Source organism: Squalius cephalus (genome assembly GCF_949319135.1).
Source record: "Squalius cephalus genome assembly, chromosome: 4".
Lineage (NCBI taxonomy): Eukaryota > Metazoa > Chordata > Actinopteri > Cypriniformes > Leuciscidae > Squalius > Squalius cephalus.
Window position 1 is genome coordinate 43309472 of NC_137125.1, and position 25698 is coordinate 43335169.

General features: G+C 35.5%; 2 protein-coding genes across 3 annotated transcripts in view; both read right to left on the reverse strand.

The window, feature by feature from the left end:
* Positions 1 to 657: 657 nt before the first annotated feature.
* Positions 658 to 1987, reverse strand: ucn3l (urocortin 3, like). Of its 2 annotated transcripts, XM_079868253.1 has the most exons (3): positions 1624 to 1686; positions 1363 to 1421; positions 658 to 1187 (listed from the first exon to the last, which is right to left on the reverse strand). In XM_079868253.1, the coding sequence occupies exons 2-3, from the start codon at positions 1366 to 1368 to the stop codon at positions 735 to 737; spliced, it is 459 nt and encodes a 152-aa protein (XP_079724379.1). In that variant the 5' UTR covers positions 1369 to 1421; positions 1624 to 1686; the 3' UTR covers positions 658 to 734. The 2 variants fall into 2 exon arrangements, with proteins under 2 accessions (XP_079724379.1, XP_079724380.1); XM_079868254.1 differs by lacking the exon at positions 1363 to 1421 and having other exon boundaries at positions 659 to 1187; positions 1624 to 1987.
* Positions 1988 to 4623: 2636 nt separating this feature from the next.
* Positions 4624 to 25698, reverse strand: part of col7a1l (collagen type VII alpha 1-like) — a 62517-nt gene continuing 41442 nt past the window's right edge. Inside the window, exons 70-111 of the mRNA XM_079868252.1 lie at positions 25032 to 25166; positions 24764 to 24865; positions 24317 to 24499; positions 23894 to 24001; positions 23339 to 23383; positions 22633 to 22707; positions 22102 to 22161; positions 21865 to 21909; positions 21721 to 21774; positions 21169 to 21222; positions 20175 to 20234; positions 18497 to 18574; positions 18344 to 18397; positions 18189 to 18227; positions 17244 to 17768; positions 16845 to 16880; positions 16368 to 16394; positions 16222 to 16281; positions 15950 to 16075; positions 15742 to 15813; positions 15595 to 15630; positions 15424 to 15483; positions 15200 to 15244; positions 14576 to 14611; positions 13079 to 13114; positions 12938 to 12994; positions 12385 to 12456; positions 12040 to 12111; positions 11882 to 11917; positions 11700 to 11780; positions 11436 to 11489; positions 11302 to 11355; positions 11153 to 11215; positions 11018 to 11080; positions 10347 to 10463; positions 8631 to 8708; positions 8474 to 8527; positions 8323 to 8371; positions 7052 to 7252; positions 6098 to 6160; positions 5212 to 5397; positions 4624 to 5062 (exon numbers count right to left, since the gene is read on the reverse strand). Of these exons, the coding sequence (XP_079724378.1) occupies positions 5049 to 5062; positions 5212 to 5397; positions 6098 to 6160; positions 7052 to 7252; positions 8323 to 8371; positions 8474 to 8527; positions 8631 to 8708; positions 10347 to 10463; positions 11018 to 11080; positions 11153 to 11215; positions 11302 to 11355; positions 11436 to 11489; positions 11700 to 11780; positions 11882 to 11917; positions 12040 to 12111; positions 12385 to 12456; positions 12938 to 12994; positions 13079 to 13114; positions 14576 to 14611; positions 15200 to 15244; positions 15424 to 15483; positions 15595 to 15630; positions 15742 to 15813; positions 15950 to 16075; positions 16222 to 16281; positions 16368 to 16394; positions 16845 to 16880; positions 17244 to 17768; positions 18189 to 18227; positions 18344 to 18397; positions 18497 to 18574; positions 20175 to 20234; positions 21169 to 21222; positions 21721 to 21774; positions 21865 to 21909; positions 22102 to 22161; positions 22633 to 22707; positions 23339 to 23383; positions 23894 to 24001; positions 24317 to 24499; positions 24764 to 24865; positions 25032 to 25166 (3465 nt within the window). The 3' untranslated portion in view covers positions 4624 to 5048. The remainder of the gene's footprint in view (positions 5063 to 5211; positions 5398 to 6097; positions 6161 to 7051; positions 7253 to 8322; positions 8372 to 8473; positions 8528 to 8630; positions 8709 to 10346; positions 10464 to 11017; positions 11081 to 11152; positions 11216 to 11301; positions 11356 to 11435; positions 11490 to 11699; positions 11781 to 11881; positions 11918 to 12039; positions 12112 to 12384; positions 12457 to 12937; positions 12995 to 13078; positions 13115 to 14575; positions 14612 to 15199; positions 15245 to 15423; positions 15484 to 15594; positions 15631 to 15741; positions 15814 to 15949; positions 16076 to 16221; positions 16282 to 16367; positions 16395 to 16844; positions 16881 to 17243; positions 17769 to 18188; positions 18228 to 18343; positions 18398 to 18496; positions 18575 to 20174; positions 20235 to 21168; positions 21223 to 21720; positions 21775 to 21864; positions 21910 to 22101; positions 22162 to 22632; positions 22708 to 23338; positions 23384 to 23893; positions 24002 to 24316; positions 24500 to 24763; positions 24866 to 25031; positions 25167 to 25698) is intronic.

Here is a 25698-nt window from a genome sequence, read left to right on the forward strand (position 1 = left end):
ATGCCTATTAAAATATTATCATAAACTGACTTTATTGATTATCTTCTATGTTTTCTGCGTGTCCCTGGATCAATACCTTTGGCCATGAATGGGTTAAACCTGTGAAAACAGACTATTGAAAGATGCGTAACACAGAAAAAATTCCCTTCGAAATAATATGCTTCCAGTGGACGCTTTGTTTTCATTTGCATTTATTTATTTATTTAACGAAAAAAATAATTATTTTCAGTACAAAAATATTCGACTGTCGGTTTTATCAACCCACTTTATATGTAGCCTATCTTCCTATAGAGCGGTATTTTCAATAATAATCAGTTCACCCCTTTCATTGATTTGTACAGATAAATTGTGTGAATATGAAAGAGGATTGGTAAAATATGTCGTACTTCCCTCTGAGACGCAATATGATACTCCAAACATGCATGTCTCTTACTCTCTTTTAAGCTTGAGCTGACCTACCAAACAATTGTTTTGATTACAAATGTCATACGAGTCTCACTGCTAAGCCAATTTTAAACACTTCCTATACAATTTAAGATGAGTGACCAGTTAGTGGGTAGGCTAATAATTCAAAACCCTTTAAAGACATTTATATCATCTGCTAATAAATTCCATTAATTTTCAGTATTGCTATTTTTTATGCAACTGAAAAAAAACTTTTATTACATTATTAAATTAGATATAACATGCCTCAGTTGGTTACAAAAACAAATGTTAAAGTCAGGAATAAGAGTTCATTTCCTCTTTCCAATCTGCGCCAGCAGGCGCGCGTTGTCATCCGCCTTTGCGCGCAGGTTCTTGGCTTTGGCAATGTTGAAGAGGATGTTCATAATGTTGGTGGGCACGTCGAGGGAAAGAGTGACCTGGTTGCGTCGGTCGCTCTTCGCACTGTTGCGGTACAGTTTACTCCTGAGCTGCGTCTGGCTCAAGTATCTGTATTTGGACGCGGGTACAGTTCTCCTCTCGCGCGGCTCCTCAGAGGAAAGCGCGTGCGCTGATTTGTACAGGAGGTTTACACTGTCCAGCAGGGAATTCGACGGTTTCCCGTTGTCATTCGCCTCGGAGAACATCTCGTTGTTGCAAAGAAAGTTGGACTCTGGGTTGTACGTTGGTAAGCAGAGGCTGGAAACCGGTGCGCAAAGAAGTGCTAGAGCGAGGAGGGTCCGCGCGAACCACATTGTTTTGCCCTGTTGAACGGAGGTGCGTAAGAATATGAGGCACTATCAGATTGCATTTGGATTAACAATTCTTGCGTACTGATTATTTAAAACTTCCAGAAAGAAACTTTGCATAAAAAGTGTCACATGGCATTGCGCCTATAAAGGAACAGTTCAACAAAAAAAACTGTCATTATTTACTCACCCTCATGTTGTTCCAAACCGGTATGAATTTCTTTCTTCTGTGGAACACAAAAGCTGTCGCTAGACAGAATGACAGCTCGTCACCATTAATTTTCATTGAATAAAAAGATGCACTGAAGACTGAAGCTGTCACTCTTTAATATTCTGTGACCCAGAAAGTCATACAGGTTTGGAACAACCTTTGGGTAAATTATGGAAAAATTTGGTCCCTTTTAAATGAACGATTCCCTTGAATCTCACACAGGATTGCAAAAGTACTTACCTGCACTGTTTGGATGAGAAGAGTCTTCTGAAGTGAAGCGCTGTTTGTCAAGCAGAACTTTTGGATCGTAAATCCAAAGTGTTATTAAAAAGGTAAGCAAGTCAAAAACTCAACGTCAACTTAAATAAGAGTGATTTTGTGGGTTTGAGATATCTCCCTGGCTGCTGATAATATCCGTTTGGACTGTTTGCCCATTGGATGTGCATTCATTTAGTATAAGCCCATTTACGCTGCAGTCGTACGCCAGCAATAACGTCATTTATTGAGACCCTCCCAGTAAAATGAGGCGGTGATTAATGCGCTTGTGCACCAAAGGCGCTTTTACCGTCACCATATAAAACAGATAGCCGACCGTGTGTGCTTAATATTTGATAAACGCGACGAGATATGTACAGACATCCTGTAGGCTAATTATAGCCACAAAAAAAAAAAAAAAAAACAGATTATGGGGTGCGTCTCAATCTGCTCCCTACTTCAGTGGTCAGGACACTGATCAGGGAGTCGGCCATTTTAAGGTCTGTCTCAATCGCAAAATCATACTAGTGCACTGAAATGTTCGCTCCCTAAAAAGTCCCATAATGCAACGTGAAAACCAGGGTGCATCGGTGCTCACAATGGCTGCATCCGAAAACTTAGGCAGCTGATTTGTTGCCCCTCTGCAACATGGGTGCGTCTCAATCTGCTCCCTACTTCAGTAGTCAGGACTCTGATCAGGTAATCGGCCATTTTAAGGGCTGTCTCAATCGCAAAATCATACTAGTGCACTGAAACGTTCGCTCCCTAAAAAGTCCCATAATGCAACGTGAAAACCAGGGTGCATCGGTGCTCACAATGGCTGCATCCGAAAACTTAGGCAGCTGATTTGTTGCCTCTCTGCCTTATCAGGTAATGACTTTGTAGGCTTTCTGATGCCTTCTTTATTTTTACCTCAACTCTCACAGAATGGAAAGCACAGGATTGTGGAATATCAAAGGCAGCGGCGGATTGGATACATAGCCTATGTTGCCTTCAAAAATCGATCAGATGCGGTGCGTCCGAAATCACGTACTGTCTGAGTTGGTACTACATTTGTATTTGAACTTACTTTGCCACCATTAAAAAAGTACGTTCTGTATAGTATGAATGTGTGTTGTATGAATGTAATCCGGACGTACTACATCCGCCATGTTGTACGGTCATGTGACCTAGTTGCGTTGCTTTGCCTCCATTTATAAATCCTCTCCCATGGCCTCATGGGATAGTAAAGTCAAGTGTCCATCGAATGCGCACTTCAGAATCTCGACGGAAGTAGTAGGTCATCCGGGGACTTTTCGCCTACTGTTTTTCAAATACTAGTATTTGGACATACTACTCTATTGGCGATAAGAGTAGTATGAGTAGTATGTTCCCTTAATGAAAGTTCTGAAGCACGAAACATAAATTAAGTGGGCCAACTCAACACATAGTGACATACAATAGATTTTTTTTTTTATATATACAAACGGAGAACATCTCGTTGTTATACTTCAAATAGTTCAAAATTCTTAAATATATTTAATTATATTTAAGCATAAACATACATGATTAGATGAATGGATGAATTTATTCATTATAATTTATCATTTATTTACAGGTGAATTATGTACGTTACTTTTACTTTAAGAACTTTATTTGATTGAATATTTTAGTTTATTACTGATTTTTTAGCTGTAAATCAACGATGTCGTGAGAAAATGTTTTACGAAGTGGCGATTTTTGCCATGAATTCGTACGATGCGATTTGTACGAAAACATACGATTTTTAGGAAAAAGGGTTAGCACTAAGCTTTTTAACTTAACTGTGGTTAACTAATATATTTAGCTACGAAGTAGCATGCCTTCCTCTTTTTATACATTTTTTTCTTTCAGTTCATTGCAATGTGCAACAGTATTTATTTTTCATTATACAAAATAAAATAACCTATCACGCAATGTCATGACTGGCTGGACATAATTATCCATAAAACTTTGGAATAAAATGGTTATAAGGCTTATAATTAAGATGGCATACTGAGAACTTACCAACTCGTCTAAAGGCATTCAGCACCATGGATAGCGCAGCAATTGACTTACTCTGCATGTGTATTGAGCCATTTATAAAACAGGAATTTTGAGTTTTCAGTTGTCAGGGTCAGTGACTATAAAATGTTTGTGTTCCTTTTTTAGATGTCCCTGTGAGTTAATTGCTGTGCAGTTCATGCTCATAAGTTTAATTAGTTTTCTTCCCACCTCCCTTTAATGATTGATTGCTTTGCTATCAAGGGCTCTAAAGTTTGGAGGCTTCATTAATGATTACCTTTAAACGCTGTAAACATTGTGCATTGGACTGGATGATAATACTTTTATTCCACATGAAGTTAAAGGAAGCTCATTAAACCTTAAAAACTACATTTTAAAGCAGATTTAAAGGGCATCTGTGCTGTGTAGTGTGCTCAATGAAGTTCACTAAGGGTTCCCCTTAGACACACTGTAAAGGGCGTCCTGTCTTCTGACTTGTACCACAGTCTTCTCAATGTGCTCTAAATTGGACTACAGCCTGCTACACGCCCCCCCTGCAGCTGGGACATATGTAAAAAGCTTGAAACCTAGGGATGCAACAGGGAGCAGCTTAGTTGGGAGATTATACAAGACAGAACAGAGTCAATGTCAGCGGAAGGTAAAGCTTGTAAGACGTGAAAAAGATATGGAGGGGTAAAAATAATGAGGAAGGAAACATATTGCACAAATCTACACGTACTGTACTGTATAAGCCACCCACAAATGCGCACACACTTTCCCTGCCTGCCCCCAGGAGACACCGTCCAGACACGACTCGACAAACATTGCTGAAGAAAAGCCAATATGGCAGCATTTATACACAACACAGGGCCAAGCTTAGAGAACACTGTCCAAAATCAGAGGTCACGATGTAAAAATGTTCTCACGCACACACCCACCCACCTACAGTGAACCCCTACGACTACATAGCTCATTCAAAAATATATACAGTTCATTGTTTTATTGTCTCACATAATATTTTAAAAACAGTCAGAGTAAGAACATTTTACAAACAGAACCATTAGTGCAAAATGGCGAACCTTATGGTAAACAGGTCATAAACACAGTTGATTATATTAATAGTGCATTTACTCTTAGAATCATGACCTACCGTTAATAAACATCAAACTAGGTTTTAAATAAGAACGTGGTATATTGGTAAGAAATTCGTAGGTAAGCATGTATCACTATAACAGTGCAACAATGTGTGGTGCTATAGAAACGCAAACATGATATAGAATAAACAAGTTATGAACATATACAGCTGTGATAAACTAATATACATATGGGATGACAAAAATGTACAAAACTAGTATTTTTTTGTGAGATAAACATCAGTTTTGCTGTTAAAAATAGCTAAATGTTCTTCCTCAGGATCCAGAATCTGTAAAACAAGAAAAGGGGACAAGAAAAGTTAACTTAAAATTATGCTAAATGACAAAAATCACACATCTTAGGCAGAGCATCTTTCAAATAATCATCTATAACCATTTATATTGGAACCTGAGGTTTGAGTTCTGATTGCCGCTTTACCTCTCCTTCCCAGAATGCATTTACTCTGACAATCCTGTTTGGAGCCGAAGCGGTTTCTATTTCCTCCGCAGCCACCATACACAAAAGGACGGCATTTCCCTGAGACGGCGTAGTAGTACCAGACCAGGACGTATTCAGTGCAGTGGCCCTCAGACATGGGTTCAAGGCACATATCAGCGTCCGGGTCTGCATTCAGTGAATTGAATTGTTTCAATTAAATAAATAATGCATTCACACTGTTTTAATGAAAATAATGTTTATGGAAAAACAAAAATACATTTTTGAAATTAAATGTATTAAACTATGAATATAGATGCATGAAACAATAACTTTATTTATGGTATTTCTTTCTTTTTTAATGATAACTATATGTAAAATATAAATATGAAATCATGGATCTAAGCTGTCTATATATCACTGCAAATAATCAAAAAATTTTATCTTGTATTTCTGATAATCAAATGTTCTATCTTCTCTCTCACATATATGCACTTCTACACTTGTTGAGTGATGATTTGAGTGTTACTTTTATCAGTGGTTTAATTATTGTCTTATCTGTTTCTGTTCGCTGTGTCTCATATCGCACTGTGGATGTGACAGAAATAGACTGTAGAAAAAAGACGGATAAAATAATCTTGGCTATGTGTAATGCCTTGCACTTTTGGTGCCAGGACCATTAATGTGTACTTCTTCAGACTACTATCCTGGATATAAACCCAACATTACCACTGCAAATCCTTTTAATTCGAGGACCAGGTTTAATTTGTGCAGGAAATCGGACTATATTGCTTATGTAAGCTGTTTTTGTAGATGTATTAACTGGTTAAATGCACTTGGAGCAGCAGTCAGCAGAGGACGATGTTCTCCTCTTTTACTCTACACACACCTGAGTGGAGTTTGAGTGCACGTCTCTTTTCTCTCTGCTCTCCATCTCTCTCAGTACTGGCTCCTGAGTGCAACAGAAAAGCTTATATTATATCCACATTTTTCAGTTAACACCATGTATGCAGAGTCATTGCACAAATATAATCACATAGATGTCTGTATTATGGGAAAACATCTGGAAATCATTAGGATAATATTGCAAAATAAATCACCCTAATTTTTCTGATATTACATGACTATTTACTATAAATAAATGTACATAAAATACTCATTTGATTTGAACTGTTTTAATTAAATGAGAACAACACACAGTCTCAGGATTGGCTTTAGGTCATGAATGAATCATTGTTGTAGAAGGGATCAGTTGAATTAATGATTCAATGACTCGCTCATAAAAATAGACACTTTTGAAGAAAGAGCCACTAAAAATCTCTACCACTAATGGACAGATTGACAGTCTGGAATGCGCAAACACAGATAAAACAATAAAGAAGTCTGTATATTAGTTCTTAGTTTGATCATTGAAGTTCACATCAGGCTGCCTCAAGCAATTAATATATGGTTGGTCCAATGCAGATTTTTTTTTCATGTGATATGTACTGTGTGACTCAAAGTAACTCAAAGAAGTAGAACCTTTGTGCATGACTTCCATATATCTATACTCTGTAACCATTCCCTGTTTTCCATCTGGTAAAGAATACCTAAATGGTGTTTATGGATGAATGAACACATCTACAAAGATTCCAGATCTCAACATAATAGGATTGGCTTCCTGGACTAATGTTCATAAGACACTGCAGAAGACCAAAATTTACAGTTAAACAACTGATTATATAAAATTAGAGTTTCCCCATCGAAACGCTTCCTGGGCGTTATATAGGACAAAATATAGGCATGATATCATAAGAGAGAAGCCGTGTTCTAACATATTGGTTCAAAGCAGGAATATACCTACTTGTAATGTTGCCATATGCTAATGTTGGCTCAGACTCTGAAACAGCAGGACGAACTGTAGTGGTCTCGTCCTCCACCTCTTCATCCCACACTTTGGGGTGGGCGAGCAAGAACCGAGAGGCAGAATCCGCTCTTCCGTCTTCTCTTAGGATACTCCCATCATCTGGATCATTGGTGTTCACCATCAGGAGTATTTCCTTTCCTTTGGTTAAGAAAGTGACCATGCTTCATGCAAATTTCATTAGGCATCAACATCATTAATTCATTTAATTTCACACAAATGGAAAGTAATTCAATCTTTTTTTAAACCAGAGAAGTCATTACTTCAATAAAATTCTGAAACAGTCCCAGTTTTTTGTTAATTTGGTTTTTGCATTAATGAATGACTTCTGAACATGGAGTTCTTCATAGTTTTTCTTCAGTAAGAGAGCCCATTAGAACACAACAGATGGTGGAACCCATGGGGTCCAGAGGTCTCCACAACAGGGGCCTCCAAACAACAACTCCAAAGACACAAACTCACACAAACACACAAAATCACACACTCCTAAGCACCAAACAAATAAATGTGTTAACGAAGCTCTGTTCAATTTCACTTCAATGGACATTGCACAACTGAATAGATTTTAGTGTGGGTAGATGGCATATTTAATTTAACATGAATAGACAAGTCTACTCAGTGGGTTGTAGTGTACTATATCTTGGCGGTAATTGTACAGCCGATAAAATACTTACTATTTCAAAACATTTCCAGTGGACAAAAGCATCTAGAAACACGTTGATGTATAAATTAGAGGTATGTATAAATTTATATGATGTATAAATCTGATACATTAAGATTGCATTTACTGCAAAAAAAAAGATTTTCTTACTCAGTATTTTTGTCTTGTTTCCTGTACAAATTTCTTAACATTCTTAAATTGAGATGCATTTACTTGAGAAGCAAAACGACTTAAGATATTTAAGTCCTGTTTTCTGAAAAATGATCAAAATTAAGTGAGTTTATGCTTTATGCTTTTGTTTTTTTTACCCCACTGACCGATTTTTACAAGCATTAACTTATAATCTTAAGTCATTTTCCTTCTCAAGTAGCCTAAATGTATCTTAATTAAAAAGTTGTTAGATATTTGTAATGGAAAACAAGACCAAAAGCCATTTTCATGTCTATATCCTCACAGTTTTGTTTTCATTTGCAGTAAATTCAATATGAAGTCCCCACTAAGATCCATTGTGTGTTTAAGAATACAAATGAGCATACACACATATACTCACCACACTTCTCAACCACCTCCTTTGACACTAGATCCTTCACTTCCTCCACCTGAACAAAAGAACACTTTTTAAAAGTTTCTTATCACACAGAAACAGTATCTGTAATCCATAATGATAAATATATCATAGAAAGAGGGCATTGTCAACATACACTGAGTCCTGGCTCCCCTTTATCTCCTTTCATGCCTGAGCTTCCCACCTCCCCCTGCATAGAAGATATACATAACTTTAGACTGAACTTGTTTGTGAATGGACAAAGTCCTAATAGAGTGGAGGATACAGTTATTGGTGTGCAGATTTCTTATTACATCCAGGCCTGTGAGGCCAGGAATTCCAGGGGGTCCCCGTTGACAGGCTTTCCCTCTGCCTCTCCTTCCCTTCTCTCCCTGGGAAGATACAGTAATACAGTAACACACATAAAAGCCTCATGTCAGCACAAAACAGCCACTAACCATGGACCAATCTTTGAGCTTAAGGCTACACATAACCAAACCAATGGATTTCCTACTTTATTTTCAAATGACATAGTATATGAGTATAAAAATGTATTTGGCCTGTTTTAGAATGGAAAAACACCAGAGTAACACTTTACAATAATGTGTAATTCATAAACATTACTACAGTATTGTCACGGGTACATCCACAGTATTTGTACATTTTGATTAACATTAATGTCTTCTTAAATTTAAAAAAAAAAAAAATTATGTGGAATTCACATTACTTAATTTTACTTAATTTTACGGCAATGGGTTTCCTCACTTTTTTAAGTCAAGTTAACTGATCACTTTTTACTGTGCTGTTGCGTCAGACACATGCAGATGCATATTTTTATTATGAACTATGTGCTCGACTAAACTGTTTTGGAAATGGTGTGGTTTTTGATATGTGTATATCATATTGTACTGTTTTATTGCTTTGATCCTGTTTGATGTACTTATGTTGCTTTTATATATTTATATAATCATAATGATAATAATAACATACATAATAATTATTATTATTTTAGTTGTTCTTATTCTTCTTATAAATAATATATATATTTTTTTACATTTAAAAATTTACATTTGTTAATGTATTATGAATGAACATGAATTTATTTATAAAGTTAGAGTTTAGGGATAAATGGTACTAGTATTTTATAATTATTAGTAGTATAATTAATAGTCATATGATTATTATTCATATTATTAACAACAACTACAGCAACACACTGAAACCACCAACTCACACACACACACACACACACACACACACACACACACACACACATACACGTTGGGTTTCCATGTTTTATGGTGAAAGACATAATGATTTTTATACTGTACAACTGTATATTATATCCTCTACCCCTAAACCTACCCATAACAGAAAACTTTCTGCATTTTTACATTTTCAAAAAACATCACTTAGTGTGATTTATAAGCTGTTTCCTCATGGGGACAAGAAAATCTGTATCGACAAGGATTTCGGATATTTCCATCTTTGTGGGGACATTTTGTCCTCATAACGGTTTACCAGGGTTTCCCTATTACTGTTGAAACTTGTCAAATGTGAAACGATTGAGAAACCTTGACCGATTCAGCAACCTTTATCGAACTCACAGAAACTGCCTCATGTTTTAAGCAAGTCTGCTGATTCTGTGCTGAAGTACAGTTCACCTTTACCAAAGAGACTCTGTCCGTGAGAGTAGCTTGCCGAACCCTTTCCATTCCTATCAACATCAAGAGATGCTTAATTGTGGCTAAAGGCGGCCTTAGTGCAGTGTTTGGTTTGATAGCTCAAATCTTCATCCCAGCAGAAATAGCTCCAACTCCCCCCCCATCTCTCTATCTCTCTCATCCTCTCCTTCTTGTGAGTTAATTAGGGACTTGTCCTCCTACACGGTTCCTCCACATGAGATTGAGTGAGGTATGAAGATGACCATAATTACAATGGTTTGACTATTTACCCATCTGTCTGTAAGGTCTGATGAATCACACACATGGGAATAATGAGTTCAGCTATATTATTGTTTTTGGTCGTACCTTCGGTCCCACTTCACCTTTGGGTCCAACTGGACCAGGCCGACCCGAAGCCCCATTAGTTCCTGGTGTACCAGCAGATCCCTTAAAACCTGAGAAACCTGGGAAACCAGTTGCACCCTGCAGGAGAATGAGTTAAATAAATGAAAATTTGAAAATGAACAGATTGGCTTTGGCTAAAAGGACGGTCGGAGTCAAATTTGACACAATGATGTGAAAAATCATGTTTTTTGTATGTCTAGTGACATATCGTGACATGATAGCATTGTTATTTTTGTACTATTTATAGAATATTATTTTTTAATCAACATTTTGAATTAGCTTTTTTTTAGTTTAGTTAAATAATAACATCCATTTCGTTCCTCACACAAATTTATATCACCTCAGAAGGCTTTGAATATAGCGCATGAGTCATATGGTGTAATTGTAAGATACTTTTATGGTGCTTTTTAGTCTGTTTTGAAGCTTGACAGCTCTTGATTGCAATATGCTTTCATATTTAAAACATCTCTATTTGTGTTCCAGTCAAACAGTTTTAGAAAGATGTGAAGATGAGTAAATGGTGACAGAATTTTTTTTGAGGGGGGTGGGTGGACTATTCCTTTAATAAAAAGATACAATTATTATTATTATAATTATTATGTGGTGCTGTAATTTTTAAAGTGTCAGTATACCTTCTCTCCTTTCTGTCCAGGAGCTCCATCAAGACCATTCAATCCACTATCACCCTTTTCACCCTAAACATTAACAAAAACAATAAATCTTATACTTAACTTTACATGATGATATCTGTTTGTGTAGTAACTCACCTTTCGTCCCGGGATACCGTTTAGACCTGGAATGCCATGCCTGCCAGGGTCCCCAGAATCACCCTGTGTTTTACAGTCAAAAGAAACGATATTAGTGGTTTATTTAATCCAGTTTTTTTTTATTTAAGATGAAATGTAGACAAAAACACCTGTTCTCCATCCAGTCCTGGGTTCCCTATTCGACCAGGGAAACCTCTGAAGCCCTGCAGGAGAAAAACGCAATGGTTACAGACAGGTGAGAACAGAAAAACTAAATCAATAAGTTCAGATTGACACTTCTTACCTTCTCTCCTTTAATTCCTGTATCACCAGGTAAACCAGGCTCGCCTGTCTCACCCTGAACACAAAAACCATTGTGCTTGCAGTCTATATCCCTTAATAAAGTGTGTGATCTTTTAAACAAATAAACTACTTAAATATTTAATCATTCATCTAAATAATGTAGTTAGTAAGAAAGGTTAAGGAACAGTGTTCTCCCTCTCAGTTGCCTCTGCTTAGAGGATTTTCTTCATAATTCATATTTTCTTCAGATGGTTCATATTCTCACCTGATCCCCCTTTTTGCCCTGCAGGCCCATGTCTCCCTTATTGCCTTTTTCACCATCCAATCCATGTTCTCCATTTCGGCCCTGTAACAAATCTCAGCCAATCAGTATGCTTTAAGTATAATCCTTAAAAATGCAAACATCTCAAACTTGGTTTATGAAACAATCACAACCACTCGTGCTACCTTTTCTCCATTGGCGCCGGGCTCCCCTGGATCTCCCTAAGGAAACATTTTACTTTCCACAGTAAAAAAACATTTAACAAAACAATATAACCCATACTAAAAATGCAGTTTTATATAGCAATATAGTGCAAAAACTTCATAGTAGTGCTAATTCTGACCTTTTGTCCTACTGGACCACGTGCGCCAAAAGTCCCCATGCCTCCTTTGGTACCAGCCTCACCCTTCAGTCCCTGAAATTATATCAAACAAGCATTGGAAATTCACTTTACATGTACATGTACATGAATGTACTGTTGTATACTTGTATGTATACTTGTACTGTGAAATATTACAATTTAAAATAACTGTTTCCTATTTTAATATATTTTAAAATGTACTTTATTCCTCTAATGGCAAAGCTGAATTTTCAGCAGCTATTACTCCAGTCACATGATCCTTCAGAAATCATGACCCCAAACATTTGAAAAGTAATGTATATTTCACTCAGTACGTGTGTAAAATACCTTTGCACCAGGTGGACCATCTTCACCCTTCTCTCCTTTATCTCCGTCAAATCCTGGAAGCCCACGTTCACCCTGCCATATAAAATTTGGACATACTGTACATTGACGTACATATCAACATACATTGACCAGTATTTGTCCTTTCTACTTGAAAAAGGTAACAGTTTACATTAAAGTCTCATTTTTTAACATTAGTTAATGAACAAACTAACAATGAGCAATATATTTTTTTACAGATTTTATTAACCTTTGTTAATGTTAATTAATAAAACGTTCATGTTCATGGTGGTTCACTGTTCATAGTGTTAACAGATGCATATTTTGACTTAAAAGTGTCTTAAATGTTAAGTTATACATAAGCTAAGATAAATAAATTCTGTAGTAAAGTACTGTTCATTGTTAGTTTTTCAATGAAACCTTATTGAAAAAAAGAAAAAAAAATCAAATGCCTCACAAGTGTTGTGAAGTGTTATGAGTTTGCACAGTCAATTATGATTCAAGTATCCTTTGTAGGAAACATTAGTGAACTTATACATAAATACAGAAATCTTACCGTCTCTCCTTTCAGACCCTTATATCCTCTGGGTCCTGGCATGGAGAGAGGGCTACCCTACAAAAACAGGAAAACAATAAGGTAGTTGGTCAATAAATCGAAAATAAACGCCATCCAGGTATGCTTATATGCTATCCTTACCTTGTCTCCTCTGTGACCAGTCACACCTTTGTCACCCTGTCAGTCAAAAAGTTTTGTCTTTGTTAATTTTGTCTGGTTTATATTCTAAACAATTGAGTCTAAAATGGTACGTCATATGGACTGTTAAAGGTTTGTACAATCACTGTTTTAAATTTGAACCTGTCATACGCTGAAGAAAATAAAACCGGTTTTATTCACAACTGACGCAGATTGTGACGTTGGTGTGAGTGTGTATGTCTGTGAGAAGAAAGTGCTGTTCACAGCAGATTCAAGATTGGCTTGAGCAGAGAAAGAGTTGAAGAGAAGGCACTGGCAAGTCAATACAGAGAGAAGAGAGGCTCTGTGAGCACAGTAGTGCTGTCAAATCTGCCTATAAATCTTTGAGCTACAGAGAATGCTCCTGGCAGAGAAGGCTTGGCTATTAACATTTAAAGCCCTTCAATGCTTGGCCATAACCACCATAGACACTGAGGGGGACAAGTCATCCCCAATAGTTAGAAATGGAATAGAATATTCTTGATGCTGCTCTGCTGCACTCCATTACATTGCACTCTGTTTGAACAGTGCTCGTCAATGTCAAAATGTCTGAGCTGGCCATTCAAATCAAAGGAGGCGGGCCTTGCTGTTCACAGAGAACAAGTGTGAATTCCAACGCAACACTTTAGTTTTAAAGGCCCACTGAAGTGCCTTGAAACGCACAGCATTATTCAATGTGCTGACGTAATTCCCACTGAAACAGGAAGACAAGGCTCCTCCCCTTTTTTAAAACCAGCCAATAGAGTTTAGTTTATATCACAGCTCGGCCAGAGCCGTTGAGTTCGGCAAAGCCGCAGTTTCCTCCTAATCTACTCCACATCGCTTTAAAATTAGGGCTGTCAAACGATTAATCGCGATTAATCGCATCCAAAATAAAAGTTTGTTTTTACATAATATATGTGTGTGCACGGTGTATAATTATTTTCTATATATAAATACACACACATGCATGTATATATTTAAGAAATATTGTATTGTATATACTGTGTATATATATTTATATTATATATAATTTATATTATATATAAATATTTTATATACAAATAACACATTTTTCTTAAATATATATGCATGTGTGTGTATTTATATATAGAAAATAATTATACTCCATACACACACATATATTATGTAAACACAAACTTTTATTTTGGATGCGATTAATCGCGATTAATCGCGATTAATCGTTTGACAGCCCTATTTAAAATATAGCATTCTGTGTAAAATTCAAACGGGTCCAATATGTTTTCTGGTATACGCCGATTCGTACATATGATCTGCTATATTTTCATTCACATGAATCATGTAATTCATAAATGAATGTGACGAGACAAGAAACGCTTTGCGTTCATCCCACAAATAAAAAACCTTGGTCACCCCGAATGTTCAAGACATGGTAGCGGCCTTGATTCAATGTTGTAAACTTAGAATTTAAACCAAGATGGGTTAAAAATGGTAACTCACCTTTTCTCCTTTCACACCAGATAGGCCTTTGGGACCCTTAATTAAAGAGAAAGGTCACAAGAACTTAACACATTGTACAGAATCACGATAGCTGCGGCACTTCGATCATTTCAAATTTTGCCAGGAATTGTGTATTAAAATATTTATTTTGGGGCATTTTTTCAGATAGTACAGTTGAAGAGAGGACAGGACTACAATGAGATATTGGTGAGAAGTGTTATTTTTCCCATGACAGTAAGAACAGATGCAAAGAAACAGAGATGTGAGAGTGTGATTTGGTTTAGCTTTGATAAACATGACACTACAAACATGTGAGGTTGACAGGAAAAGATTCTATATCACAAAAATTTGTAACATGTTATTCACAAACTCCAATACAGATCAGTTAACAAATCAATCAATATAAAGCAGAGGAAGTTCCTTGTGATAGGCTGCCTACTATCTCTGATGTACCTGATGTTGGATGAATGAATGAATGAATGAATGAATGAATGAATGAATGAATGAATGAATGAATGAATGAATGAATGAACTAATGAACAAACGGGTCAGCCCATACACTTGAAATGGGTCTGCATTTAATCTGCTAACAAAATATTGTCTACAGAATGACACATGACTCACCATGAGACCCGGAGGCCCTCTAACACCGATAGTGCCTTTGGGTCCCTTGTAATAATGAGAAGTTATTAATAAACATTTAGAGTAGAGAAGAAAAAAAAAACATGCAAATGTTTTCAACATATAATTTCTCATTTATTTACTTCCATAATGACAATAAACTATGCTATTACAGAATAAACATTACACCTACAATCTATCTGAAGGAACATTTATCATAATATTACCCGGCGACCTGGGAGCCCGGAAATTCCCCTGTCACCTGGTTCCCCTGGGATAGTGTCTCCCTGATGATAGCAGATACAACTTTTCATAAATGTTTATGTTTATGTCTGTTTGTGGGGTATTTCAACCTAATCTGTTCATGTTGAGCATGAACATAACATGCAATTACTTACCTTTTCACCTTTAACCCCGGAGAGGCCAGGAGGACCCTGTAAAAAGACCAGCAAGTTCTCAGTTCATTCCAGCCCTTCACTTTTCACTCTATAAATTCAAATCCAGAGTAAATGTATTGAAATACACAGTAAATGCAGCAGTGGTACCTGCTGTCCAAGAGGACCAATTGCACCTGGAGTGCCAGGTGACCCATTCTTTCCTCGTCTCCCTCTTTCACCCTGTAAAAACATTTTTAAAAAAGAAACAATTCATTCATTAGTTCATTTTTCGCTTCCAAATAGCAAAATGTGATTAAATCAACATAGTCATAACAATAAGGAAATTATTTAACATATAGAACGGGTTGATCATTACCTTTCTACCTGGCTCTCCAGGGTCACCCGGCTGACCTCTTTGACCTGGTGACCCAGGGATGCCAGGATTGCCACGGATACCCTGAATGCCCTGTGCTCCAGTCGGTCCTGGTTCGCCAGGCTCACCCTAAAAGCACATAACACAACATCAGCAACAAATCGTCTATTATTAGCTGTGTTTGGGTTTATGTTGGTATTCTCTCCTGTATGTCAACCATTAAACAGCCCAACTGGGAATGACAGTTAATTTCACAGTATTAGTAAAGGACACACTTTTTGTCCTGGTGGACCGGCCTGACCAATTGGCCCACGGTAACCAGTTCCAGGTTCTCCCTGAAACAGAACACATAAACAAATCATAGGAGGCTAAAGCATTATGGGATAAACAGTTATTGACAGCAGGCTGAAAATGAGTGTACCTTCTGGCCTTTTTCTCCAATCTCCCCCTGCGTAAATTCACAAATGATCAGCCATTCGCAAACACAATTTTTACAGGGCAAATAACAAAGAGCTCAGAAGTTCTCCATCAGCTCTACAATATTAACAAAGACTAATTAAATCCATTTCAGGCTCACAAGAGTAAAAATAAAGCTCTGGGGGCATCAAAGCAGGCGGAAGGGGACTACTGAAATTCCACCCACCAGGTTTGATTGACAGTAATCATTTCAACATTGTGAATGAGGAGGCGGGGATGTCATGTGTGTGGGTGGGGTGCAGACCAATCAGGAAGCAGGGATGATTATCTAACAGACTTTGATTTGGGAACACACAGAGCTTATTCAGTAATAATAGCCGACGAGAACATTGCTCAAATAACATTACTTATCAGGATGGGACTGTCATGCTTATTACTAAGAACAGATCGTTCTGACTTAGAATGAAAAAGCTTGCCTGACCTTAGGGCCTGGTTTTCCATTTTCACCTGGAGGTCCCTGTTTAAGAGAGGAAAAACGCACATACACCATATTACATTAAATAAATTAGGGTCCAAAAGTCTGAGTCTGTCCTAAAAATGTGGGATTTAAAATCTAAATTTGGAAATAACCATGGAATATATAATATAATATAATATAATATAATATAATATAATATAATATAATATAATATAATATAATATAATATAATATAATATAATATAATATAATATAATATAATATAATGTTTATTTATATATTTATAAACATATATTTTGGCTCAAAGGTAATAGATATTTTATTCTTTATTACATATATGTTGTGGATATGTGGAATATTTGTATTTTTGTTGAAAACTGTCATTTTAAAGCACATTCTTACCTTCAGATAATCACAGTGGGAAATACGGGGCCCCATGTCTTCCTCTCCGTTAGTCTCTCCCATCCTCTCTCTCTCCATCTTTTCTCTTTGTCTCTCCCATTCCATTCTTTGTCTCTGTAACTGTCTCTCTCTCTCCTCATTTTCCTCTTGCTCCATTTCTGTCTCCCTCTCTAGCTCTGTCTCCCTCTCTAGCTCTCTTTCCCTTTCAAGTTCTTCTGCCCTTTCTCGTTCCAGCTCCATCCTTTCTTTTTCCATCTCCTGTCTTTCTCTCTCCCTCTCTAGCTCAAATTCTTCCTCTGTCTCCTCACTGCCTGTCTCCTTATCACCATCACCTGAACTGTATTCTTTGGTCTCAGTCGCACCATCCTCTTCCTCCATGTCCCACTGTGCCTCAGTTTCCTCTTCAATCATTCTTTCCTTGTTCTTAAGATAGACTTCGTCTTCTCTCTCGCCCTCTTCTTCCCTCCCTCTTTCCTTGTACATCTCTGCAACAGGCTCAGTGTCTTTGTTTTCTTGCTTCTTTTTCTACAAAAGTGACAGAAAAATAAAGTGTGAGAGCTTTATATCATGCTATTAGATTCCCCCTTTCTTGCACTATAACAAGTAAATAATCAATAAAAAATAATCAAACATTTATTTGATCACAGTATTTTTTTGGTTTACTTACTATTCCAAATTTTTAACAACTTTCAGGAACATATAATGCATCTCAACAGTTTTCTATTCAAATACTAACAGTATTGTATGTGTAACAGATTAAATAACTACAATAATTAATGTGGTTATAATTTTGACTTGATGTCTTGTGATGCCGAGATGAGTTTGTTCCTCTATTTTTATTTCATTGATTCAATTTAAGAATCTTCTTAAAGTTTAATTACAAATATAAGAAAAACTCCTTGCATGGCATTTCTGAGTTCACTTTTCTTTATAGATTAAACTCACATTCAGCTTCTTTTTGCCTCCTGCTCCTGAGGTAGAACGCTAAAAGAAGATGAGATAGCACAATTTTACTTTCTTCCCTCCATTTCCCTCCATTACATCATGCAATCACATCTGCAGCTCTCCATAATGATCTTATCAAATCAGAAGCACATCACCTTATATCCTTGTCTGTAACGGTTTTGTCCTCCTGGCGTTCCAGGCATGTATGCCTACAGATGACACACTTGATTTGTGTTTCATTAAGATGCTTATTCTATGTACAAATTGAAATTCTCCTAACGAAACATTAGCCGTACAAGTTGTTTTACCATGTACTCAGGCGAGGGGGCGCTCCTCTTCACCTTAGATCTTGCCCCTTCCAGACCACTATTGTGGGACAAGTACCCCTGTTTACACCCAAACAGTCTTATAAACATCTTTCTCTTACTCATGTTCATTTACTCCACTACTTTACTATATTTACTTACTAAATCAATTGTTTTAAACGCTACATGTGTATTTAGGCACCAAAACATTATAATGTACTGTACACTTTCAGTATACAATATACAATTCATGCATTAATAAGTGCACTTTAGGTAATAATAGGTACTAATATGTACCCTTTAGGTGTAAATAAGGTACAAAGGTGTAGCTTTCGAAAGCTTTTGTACCTGAGTGTATGAAAAAATGTATATGCACTTTAAAATGACATTTAACAGTGTTATTAAATTAATAATGTTTTAAAAGATTAACAATATTTAAACAATATTAAAAATAGGGGAAATGAGCATGAATAAAAATTTAAATAAAACCTATAATATCAGCTAATAACTGATATGGTACCAATATAGTGGACCTCTTTATTTAAAAATGTTATGAAGCAAACATTTTTCATGATTGTGAAAAGAATTAAAGACACACATAACACACAATAAAGACTCAGAAACAGGTTAAGACTGGTTTAGGAAGAACACATTTACTGACAGACATGCACAAACAGATTAAATACAAAAAGAAAAGCAATATGTCTTTGAATTTCACCAGTGAAAACAAGTAGCACATCATGTTACCGCAAATGAAAAAAGTAAATATGCAAACAAACAAAGTACAATCCTTTTTCAGTCTTATCAATAAATAAGGAACTGATGAACAAATTGATGTTGCATGAGCTGACAGGGCAAATGATTTAAGCAAGTTATTAAAACAACTTTAAGACAGCGTTTTGTGTTGTTATATTTATATGAAATATATGAATGATTTAGCTTGTGTTTGTTCAGTAAAGATGTTTATATTGGGCTGGTATCTCTTCAGAGAGTGCTGGTGGTTCTTCTCAATCTATCAAAGCCACTGCAGCGTACTGAACTCTAGACGCGGTGGAGGCGGCATGGATGAATGACATCATCATTGTGCGACGGGACAGGAGGCTCTCCCAAAGTAATGCCGGCCAGTGAGATCCTCCCCCTCTTTTACCCTTCACAGTTTCTACACACCTGAATGTCTCTCTTACAGATTTTAGGGGAGCTCCTGTGTTAAGAAAATAAATATATTAAAGAAAACCTGTAGCTAATCTGTAAAAGCGACTATGAAGCGTGTTTAATGTTTCATTCTGCAAGTAAACAAACCAGAGGAATCATGCTTGTATGTCTGTTACTTCATGATATTTCATTATATATTAATGTTTATGTTCTTGAAACTCACACTTTATACTTATACATTGAAGTTGACTGTTTAAAATGCATATGAACTTGCGCAAAATATTGTTTGCACTGGTGAAATTCAATGATTTTGTCATGCAAAAAATAAAGAGGCATGCTAATTAAAAGTGCATGCTAAACTCAAATGTATTCATCAGTTGCAATAAGCTAAAGTGTCCAACAAACATGCTAAAGGAAAGATTCCCAAAGCTGTAGATAGTTCATGCTTCAAACAAAAGCCACATGCAAGATTGAGCTGTGGAATAAAACAGAAGGAGGACAGAAAGCAAAATCACAGACAAACTTTTACCTCCTCTGCAGTTTGTGTTGTATTCATCACTGATGATAATAATGTGGTTTCAGGTGGCTTCTGTGAAACACAAAAAAATAAGTTAATGTGTATATCATATACAGTACAGGTCAAAAGTTTGGAAACATTACGTTTTTTTTAAATATTTTTGAAAGAAGTCTCTAATGCTTATCAAGGCTGCGTTTATTTGATCAAAAATACAGAAAAAAACAGAACTTAAAATAATAGTTTTCTATTTGAATATACTTTAAAAAATAATTAATTCCTGTGATGCAATGCTGAATTTTCAGCATCATTACTCCAGTCTTCAGTGTCACATGTAACATCCAGTCTATCACATGATCCTTTAGAAATCATTCTAATATTCTGATTTATTATGAGTGTTGGAAACAGTTCTGCTGCCTAATATTGATGAATAAAAGGTTAGAAAGAACTGCATTTATTCAAAATAAAAAAATTGTTTCTAATAATATAAATCTATCACTTTTTATCAATTTAACACATCCTTGCTGGATAAAAGTATTGATTTATTTCAAAAAAAGAAAGAAAAAGAATTACTGACCCCAAATTACTGACCAGTAGTGTATATTGTTGTTACAAAATTATTTTTTTACTTTTTATTCATCAAAGTATCCTAAAAAAGTATCACAGGTTATGAAAAAATATTAAGCAGCAGAACTGTTTCCAACTTTGATAATGAATCATCATATTAGAATGATTTCTAAAGGATCATGTGATAGACTGGAGTAATGATCCTGAAAATTCAGCTTTGCATCACAGAAATAAATGATAATTTAAAGTATAATAAATTAAAAACCAATTATTTTAAATTGCAATAATATATCACAATATTAAATTGTGTTCCTGTATTTTTTATCAAATAAATGCAGGCTTGATGAGCAGAAGAAACATCTTTCAAAAACATTAAAAATAGTGATATTTCCAAACTTTTGACCTGTACTGTACATTTAGCTGCTGAAATGCGAACAAGTACCTGCTCTGTTACTCTTGATGAAAGCAGGGGACTCGCTGGCGTTGTGTGAGCCGTCTGAAACAAATTGAGAGGACATTTTTCTATCAGTCACACTTGTTGCAAGCCATACTGTGCAAAGGGGATAAATGATGGTGCGTGTTTGTCATAAGGGAATTATAGAAATTAAATTACAGACACTAAAAAAGTGTCTATTTAAAATATGCATTCACTACTGTTCAAAATGCATTCCAGTTTCCATAAATATTAACCAGCACAACTGTTTTCAACATTGACAATAATAAGAAATGTTTCTTGAGCAGCAAATCAGCTTATTAGAATGATTTCTGAAGGATCATGTGACACTGAAGACTGTAGTAATGATGCTGAAAATTCAGCTTTGATGTCGAATAAATTATATTTAAAATGTATTAAAATACATCAGGTATTTTAAATTATTCACAATAATGCAATTTTCTGTATTTTATTTGCATCAAATAAATGCAGCCTTGGTGAGCATTAGAGACTTCTTTCAGAAACATAATAAATATTTTGAAGTGTAGTGTATGCTCTTACCAGTCTGTTCTCCTCTGGAGACTGTGTAATCCGAGAAGATGTTTCTGTCTCACCCTGTGTGAATTTTTTACATGTTTTTAACATCATAAAATGCCCTGCTCCTATGCAACCATTAACATTTTAAGGTTAAGCAGAGACTCTTACCTCATTTTCTTGTGTGTACAAAGCTGTCGTTGCTGAGAATTTTAGCTGAGGAAAAAACAGGTTCCAGCAGAAAAAACTTTAGCTCAATGCATATCATACAACCATATAGTATAGAGGGAAAAGGATTGCACTGTAACATGCATTCATCTAAATTGTGACTGTGTTCGCAATAGTGCTTTCAGTTGTACATTTATTGTATATTGTGATTTGATTTGGTTTGGTTTTGATAACGCTCACCTCCTCCCCTCCGTCCTCCTCCTCTCGAGAGGGAAAAGGCTCTTTTGTGGGCAGCTCGTCCTGACATGATACACACAAAACATTTAAAAATCAATGTGAAAAGTTAATGAAAAATGCCCACAGTGTGACATAAACTGAAAGATGAGAGATTATGAGAATAATTAATCAGCATTAATTAGAAATGTTTTGATTACGATTTCTTATTTAGGCTGGGGAGTGGGAGTAATATATTAAAGTCTTTTAAATTGCGAAGTGAACGGTGTGATTGGACTCTCCAGTGGGTGTGGGTGAGGGAGAAATGAGGTAAACTTATAGTGTAGGCTGATATGTCAGGTCCCATTGAGCTAATTATGCATGCGTGAATACTAACAGACACATTATAGATCAAATCTGATGTACTGTGTGATATATTCTGAGTTTATGAATCACATTAGTGTATTTGCCTTACATTAGATTTCACATCATGCTGTATGATCATGTGATCATACATTTGTCTGTTCAACCCTAATAAAGCCTACTTTATAGACTTACCTCGTATTCAAGACTGTATTCCTCATCGTCATATGATGCTTCCTGAACCTCCTCTTCCATGTTGTCTTGGTCTTCCTGTAATTTAACATAGTAAGAGAAATGATTTCTGCCTTCTAATGATGAATATAGAACATGATCAGCTAAATAGGTTTGTTTTGATGCTAATGAACAAACAAACTGAGAGAGAATAGATTATTAATACATTTACATATTAGGAGGCTAGATTTACACATTACAGACTAAACTAAATAACAATATTGGTAATCATGCTTTATGAAGAATTTAAGTAATTATAAACCACCCAAAAATTCAAATTCCATTAAAGCCAAACAGGTTTGTAAAGACATGAGGGTGAGAATTTTCATTTTTGGGTGAATTATTCTTTTAGTTAAAATAGTAATGACTGTGATTAGTAAAATTTATGGCATATTTGTTAGAATTTTAATGCATTATGATTATGGGCAAACCACAGGTGTATTTAATGTTCGATTTAAGTGTATGTTTAAACATTTATTTAGTGTTTGTGCTTTTTTAATGAAATATTTAGGCATATTTAGACAAGTCTATAATATCTCTAGAACATTTAAGTAATCACAAAAATAAAGTTCAACGTAATAGAAAAAAGGCTATTATTTAGCCCTGTTAAGCTCCTTTAGATGTGAATGATGTGTGCATGTCAGGTTAGATGCGATGATGAATCATTTACCAAACGTTTCCTTTGCCGTTTTTGCCGTCCTTTATTTCCTTTGCCCTGGTTGAGAGTTTAGCAGTTGAGAGGCGTCATAATTCATGAGAGGGTTTCAAATAACAATCATCAGAAATATTTAGAGACACTTAGGAGGTTAGCAGCCATCATTTATTATTATATTTAATTGTAATGTTTAGTTCTAGTTATATCTGGTTAGGCTTTTACTATTACTGCATAGATTAAAATTTTCACCAGTATTAAGATATTTGTCTGTTTAACCCTATAAAGCCTACTGTATCATATTTGATACACAAATATGAGCCATGAAAGCCTGATGTATCAAATATGATACTCAACCAAAAACACATATACAAACATTTTTTTGTAGACTTTTCGTTTAGATTTTCTCTAATTATTTCTAGTTAATTATTATTATTATTAGATTTTGTCTAATTATTTCACATGTCAGGCATTACAGTGTTAATAGCCAAACATGTTTATAGTTAATTTGACTTTTTTATTAACACAGAACTGTGACTGAAACTCATTTATAACACATTGAGATCACTTTACCTTCCCCCTCTCTCTGCCTTTCTTCTTCTCTCCAGATGATTTTTTCCCGGTGTCCTCATGGCTGTGGAAAACTGTCTCCATACTTACCTCTACCTTCCCAGAACTCAGCTGTCAAAAAAAAGAAGATTGATTTAATGATCGAAACTTGTTTTAAAAGTAGCCATTCAATGGTACTATGTTACAGTAAATCAGAAAAAAGACATTCCAAATCAAAATCCAATCATTTTAACATTCTAAATACAGCAAATTTAAATTTAATTGATGAGCTCTGATTGATTTAAAATGTATAAATGCTTAAGTGCTGAGGTGTATGTTTGATATTATCCTTTAGATGGAGTGCATTTTGTCTATTAACAACAATAACAACACACTCTAATGAGCTTCAGTACAATAAACCACATTTAATATCACTACTGAACATACCCTCTCAGAGGAAGTGTTGGTTTGGAGAAATTTCAAAGGTGTTACATCACTGAAGTTGGTTTTCAAGAGTTTATTTTCTTCGACATCTACCAGCTTGTCCTTTGTTTTACTGAGATCAGTCTTTTTGTGAATAGTAGAGATGGTCCAAAGGGTGGGACCCACCTCTATTTCAGCCACAGGCTCCTTAAAAGACAACACAAGCCACATTAAAAACAACAACAAAAGTTCTGCTTTCATTATATGTTTAAATGATTAAATTATCTTGAACTGAATCAGCACATGAGGCATTATGATACTGATATGACTCCTTGAAAAAGCAACATTACATCAGATCAAATCAATCAAGTACAGGCCTAAATCTGAAAAAAAAAACTAAGTGTTGATGTTAGGTTAGAAATGGATTATGAATAACAGTGCTGTAAATACTGACAACAAATGTTTTCTTACAGGACTGGGTTCAGGTGTCTGCCCCTCTTCAAGGTCAGACTCTTCCTCAATCAAATCCGTATCAGGTAATATCTCTTGTGGGTGACTGTACTTTACTGAGCTCTGTGGATTAGAGTGAGCTCTCATGATTCAATAATCTTAAAATAGCCATAACATTATTGCTGATGGTAGGTATGATGGTAAATCTGACTAGAAGTCACAGTGTTTGTATTATTGTTATAGTAATTCATTTTCCTGAGATGTTTTGTATGTTTAGGAGGCTACTCACGGTGTATTCGGTGATGACGTTGGAGTCAGGCTCCTGTCTGTCTCCTTTCACTCTTCTGCTGGTGCTGATCTCATGAAGAAGCTCCTCCATTCCATCCTGAAGCAGCCTGTCAATCAAGGCCTTCAGCAGCGAGAGCTGGGAAGTGTGTTTTTATTTATTGCAAATGCGGTACTGTTTCATTGTAGTGTTATGCCAGTCAAAATTGTTAGAATTCATATAAATACATAATGCATAAGATGACAATATAATGGTTAATAATGTAGGAGTGACTTTTATAAACCCGTAAAAAGCTTAAAATCCTTTCTGGCCTATTCACATTTGTTAATGAGTAACTTGATTTTCAAAACAAAAAAGTCATTTAAATTATTGATATGTTATGGATGTAATGAATGCAGCCTCCACAGAGAATATTGCAGTTATCATATTCATAATGTTTTACAATTATTTATATATTGTTTATAAAGCATGTTTTCAGTAGTAATATTAAATATTAAAGCAAAAGCTTAATATCAATATGAAATAGTAAATCTTATATATTAATTATAATATTAAAGCTTAATATTTGATCAAAACTGAAGTAAAGGTTAATCTAGGGGCTAATTATATTAGATTTTGTTATTAATTAGTAAAACACCTATTGCACAAATATATAGCGTCATTCAGTTTT